General features: G+C 53.1%; 1 protein-coding gene across 1 annotated transcript in view; it reads right to left on the bottom strand.

Moving 5' to 3' along the window:
- The window catches only part of CALHM2 (calcium homeostasis modulator 2), a 1,038-nt gene extending 309 nt beyond the window's left edge, over positions 1-729 (bottom strand). The window contains 2 exon segments of the mRNA XM_010011334.1: positions 1-103; positions 187-729. The exon segment at positions 1-103 is cut by the window's left edge and continues 22 nt beyond it. Coding sequence (XP_010009636.1) covers positions 1-103; positions 187-729 — 646 coding nt within the window.
- Between the last annotated feature and the right edge of the window lie 4,319 nt (positions 730-5,048).

Raw genomic sequence — 5,048 nt, forward strand, 5'->3', positions numbered from 1 at the left:
AGTAAGCCTCCTGCCGGTAGCTCAGCGGTGAGCAGCAGTGCTTCAGGCACTTGGTGAGGAAAACCAGGACCGCAACGATGCCAATGAGCAGCCAGCCGAAGAGCTGAGAGAGAAGAGAGAGGCTGCGTTAGGGCACAGCGAGGTGGTCTTACCCACTTCGTGTGGATCTCTCCCCGGCGTGCCTACCTGGGACTCGTATCTCAGCCTCCGTGTCACCTCGTCCCTGAACTTGGTGAGGTTTGCTGGCACGTCTTTACAGGGGAACCTGGCCAGCACATCGGCCCCATACTCAGCTGGGAACTTGTCCAGGGAGGATGGCCTGACAAACTCGCTGAGGGCGCAGATGTAAGCCTCCCCGCGCAGCAGCGAGATGACCGACCAGGTGACGGGTGCCACGGCTGCCCGGCCCATGATGGAGCCGAAGAGGAGGAAGGTGGCAGCAGCAGAGAAGTTCTTGATGCCACGCTTGTGGCACTCGGCCACCAGATTCCAGGTGTGGTTGTTCCAGATGACGCCAATGAGGAAGAGGGCCAGAGCCGGGACACCGATGGCAGCCAGCCCATAGATGTAGTTACGGGCAGGGGAGCAGGGGCAGTTGAAGGCAACAACAGAGAATAGCTCCTCACTCCCCACTGTGCCCAGGGCCACCAAACCGTTGAAGATCATCACGTCTTTGCTCTTGAAGAACAATGACAGGAAGCGGAAGTTCTCAGCGATGAGAGCGGCCATCTCGTCCGGGGGGTGAGAGGAAGCGTGTACTGCAGGGGGAGGCCGTGCTGGCCCACCTCCCAGCACTGAGGGACACGCCAATGGAGGGGGAAATGGCCTGGGGCCGGCTGATGTGCAAGGGGCAGCTCCAGGAGCACACCTTCACTGTCTCTTCCTTTCACCTGGTGTCCCAGCCTCTGGAGCTGGTTGCTGATGCCAGGGATACTTCAAAGGACTGAAGAGGGATTCAGCCTAAGCAATGTGTGAAACCTCAGTCATTTCAGTTTCCCACTAAGCTCTCCAAAAGCGTCTCTACAGCGAAGATTACCAACAGGACAGCTATTTCCACCCCTGTCATTTGCATGTTCATCGTCTTCTCTTTGGTTTTAGTCACCTCCCGCAGAGGCCATTACTGTCAGCGTTGCTGCCAGACACTCGATGATCTCCCAAGCCTACAACGAAGGAGGAAGCCGTGTTACTGGGAAAACTGGACCAGAGCACTGGCACTAGAATGTGTCCCCAGCCCTGACTCATGCTAACCCAGGCACACAGGGCACGTGCATGCTGGTGCTGCACTGCCTTGAAAGTGCTGTGTGTGGCTTTTACATCCCTCTTAAGACCTGAGGAGTTAATATTTAGTAATACGTAAAGGTCTGGCTGGGAGGATGGCCCTGCTGGTTTGGGGGCAGAGAGATGCAGCATGGGAGGACCAGGCAGGAGCAGCCTCCACGGGCAAGTGTGAGGGGATGCTCAGAGGCTGCTGATACCAGCAAAATTGGTTACTTCCTGGGAAAGTGGAGCTTATCTTGATGACCCAGGATACAAATGCCAATAGAGCTGGATCAGCAATTACGTAGGAGTTTTTGCTAGGATTAGGTGTGGCAAGATTTTCTTCTCTCCCACAGTGGGTTGAGAGAACCGTACTCCCTGTCACAGCCCGTAGTCTTGGCTCAGCCTCGAACTGCTGACCTGAAATTGAGTCCCTCAACCTGCACACCTCAGTGCCAGAGATGCACTTCACTGCCTGTGCAGCTTTCCTCAACCCCTTCTCCCAGTATGTTACTGGTTATATTGGGATGCCCACCCCACTGATAGGGCTGGGCTGTGTGGACTGCAGGCACTCGGGACCAAGAAGGAGAAAGCATGTACCCTGATCTTTTTGAAAGACAGGGAAAAATTGGGGTGTGTATCCATTCTCTCTGCAGTGATGCCCAGTCCCCCATGCCAATTGAAAGCTGCATTTAATATATTTCTTAGTTGACTTTCCATCTCTGTTGCATCCCCACAGGATTTAATCTCAGAAAGCCTTAAGCATCTTGCTCAGGGGAGCCCTGACCCAGAGCAGGGCTGCTTGAAATCTGCCCCAATGCCAGCATCTCCCAGCTGGCGTGCTGGGATCTCACAGCAAGGCTTCCCCAGGCCAGCCCCAGTTGCAGGGAAATGGCTGCAGAGATATTGGTGCAGAGGAGACATAGGCACTTTGATACTTATGGTCTCTTTTACAAGGCTTGCTCATGCACTGTCTTAAATCACTGCCATTCTTCAGTTCATCTGCTGACCCACCAAATCTCGTCTTACTCCCTTACTCCATGGGGCAGCAGAGAGGGCAGAAACTTGGTTCTCTGCTGTGTCTAACTCATGGCACTGCCTTTAAAGTCATGCTGTGATATTGCCGAGTTAAAACACAAGCAGCCCTTAGCGTCTTCCTGTATCTTCCTAGTTTTCCATATGCAAAATATCCTCAGCAAAGGAGACAGACCAGCCTAAAACTGCAGCCACGTGACGGGGAGCCAGGCCTCCATCTCTGGCTGCCACGCTTTGTGGTACACCATGTTTGCAGCCAGACGCTAACCCTGCAAACTTGTTCTAGTGTATGGGATTCAAAACCCTGTTATTAGAGTTACCAGCAAATAGTCCTGATAAACAAGGCCCTGTGATCTTCCTGACAGAGCCTAGCAGCTGGCAAAACAAAAGGAAGAGGATCTGGCCAAGGGGAATGTGCTATTTTGGGGGGAGGGTTACCCTTCCTCTGCTTGGAGGTTATCGTGCCTGTCTGGGAGAGAGAGGGTGGGTAGGAGGGGAAGGGAAAAGTTGTTTGCAGCAGATCATTTTTTAGTAGCCTCTGTTAAAGTCTTTCCCCAAAACATGCATGAAAGCAAGAAAAAAATGAAAACACTTACTTGAAAAGTTGTTGAAACCAGTTCTGGAGCCTTCTCATGTGGTTTTCACTCTGGCTGGGGGGGTTTCCTCACAGTGTGCGGGGCTGTGCAGAAGCGGGGATGCAGTTGAAGCTGACCTGATGGGCGAAGCGAAAGCTGATGAAAACAGTCTTCAGAGTTTGGCAGCTTCCTTCTTCAGTCTGAAACGTGTCCTCAGCTGTCAGCTTTTGGGAGGAGGGTGGAGGTTCTCGGGCTCTGTGCTTGGGTGGGGCAAAGAGCAGGCGCTTGGCTTCTGCTGGGTGCAAGGCTGAGGCTGTGCCTTTAAAAGTGAAAAAAAAAAAAAAAGAAGAAAGAGGAAAGGAAAGGCTGAGAATGAGTCACTGGAAAAAGCACATCGTCCTTTTTCGGACTGGGATGCAGCTGTGCTAAAGCTGTCTGGGACAGCCTGGGGTTTGCTTGGAGAATGAGGCTGACGGGGCACCTTGCTGGGGTGCAAAAGGGAAGCGCTGGAGCCCCCAGTCTTGGGGTGGATGCAGTCCCCAGGGAATGCAGTGGGGACCCAGCTCAACTGAGGGTGGTACCTGGGCTGCGTAGGAGCCTGGAGCCATCCTAAGCTGATGGGGGAACATGCAAAAAGCCTTTGATCCGATGTCGAAGGGGCAGAAACTGCTACCTTTGCGCATGGGAACTGGCTGAGCCAAAGGGGAAGACACCAGCCTGGCTGGGTTTTCGGGAGAAGCAGGAATCCACTCTATGGGGCAGCGAGGTTTCGCTTCCTGCTGCCCGGGATGGAGCAGAGGGGCCGAGCTGCTCAGGGGAGCCATGCATGCGATTTGGCAAGCGGGGCACATTCCTGCCTGGTTTAGGTTTTCCGCTCACTGCTTCCTCTGCGGAACGATGCCTGCAAGGCAGCCGAGGACGCCTCACTTTCTCCTTGCATTGCTCCCTCCTTTCCACTGTCTACCTCTCAGCTCCAGATCCTGCCCAGCCTGTTGCAGAGGACAGAGGTCTCTGCGTTCCTTCTGCAGCCTCCTCTCCATTGCTGTGTCCCTGGGGTTAAACTCAACTCTCCCCAAGAAGATGTCTTCAGCACAGGCAAATCTTGAGCAACACCCATATTTCCCTCTGCCTGGAGCAAAGCTAGGCTCAGCCCAGTGTCGGTAGCTCAGCCAGGAGTTTTTGGACTGAGTTCTCCCTCTTAGCTCCAGATCTGGGGTAGCCAGGAGGGTTTATGCAGCTCCCAGGTATTTGGATGCAGTGCACCCCTTGGCACTCTCGCACCTCTGTGCCCGCCTGGGGCTGGCTCCCTTTATGCCTGGCATCTACCAGCTTGGCTGGGGGCCCTGGGGCTCACTCGGCACTTGGGTGCTGCTGCGAACTGGTGTCAGCACCGGGACCACCCGGTGAAATCCCAGGGGCTGTGCCAGGTTCCCTCGCAAAGGGTCCCCTCCTGAAGGTGATGAGCAATGTCCCCAAAATCCAGCACAGAGAGGACAACTTGCCTGCTGTATGGGGAATTTCTGCGACTGCTGAAATTGCTGCGTGGGGGCAGACCTCTGATCCTAAAAATCTAAATTAGAAGTCTAAATTAAAAGACTAAAAAGCTTCTCTTTGCAAATGCATTCTATTTGTTTTGGTATCTTAATGGCTGTGCCGTGGAGCCCGCCAGCCTGCTTGCCGTTGTGAGGACTCTGAGCGTGCCTTTCTCAGTGAGCCATTAACAGCACTGAACTGCAAATAATAGGAGTGGAAACCGCCTTTATCTTTCAATCTCCTTTGCTTTGTAAATCAGGTTTTGTGCCTATTAATTTCTGGGCAGGTGCCTTAATTAAAGTTTAGGGTGTGAAGATTAATGATAAATCTGTGTCACACTCCGTTCTCCTGAGAGTCAGCCAGATTCAGCCTGCCCTTAACTACGGGCTTGCTGAGGTGCTGAGAGAATTTCCTCGTCATTTTGGTCCTTTGTTCTCCTCTCCCCACAGCCTCTGTGGAGTCACACACTGATAATTAAGGTTTATGCAAATGCCAGTCACCAGCAAGTTGGTTTGAACAAGAACGCGGCAACAGGAATTTCAAGGGACGAGCATTTCAAAAGGGACGTGGCAGGGGTAAAACTTGTCTCTCAAAAGGGATTTTCCTTCTGCATGTTGCTAATAAAATCAGAGCCACTGGGAACGCTCT

The sequence above is a fragment of the Nestor notabilis genome, unplaced genomic scaffold, assembly GCF_000696875.1.
Source record: "Nestor notabilis isolate BGI_N333 unplaced genomic scaffold, ASM69687v1 scaffold25333, whole genome shotgun sequence".
In the NCBI taxonomy this organism is placed as follows: domain Eukaryota; kingdom Metazoa; phylum Chordata; class Aves; order Psittaciformes; family Psittacidae; genus Nestor; species Nestor notabilis.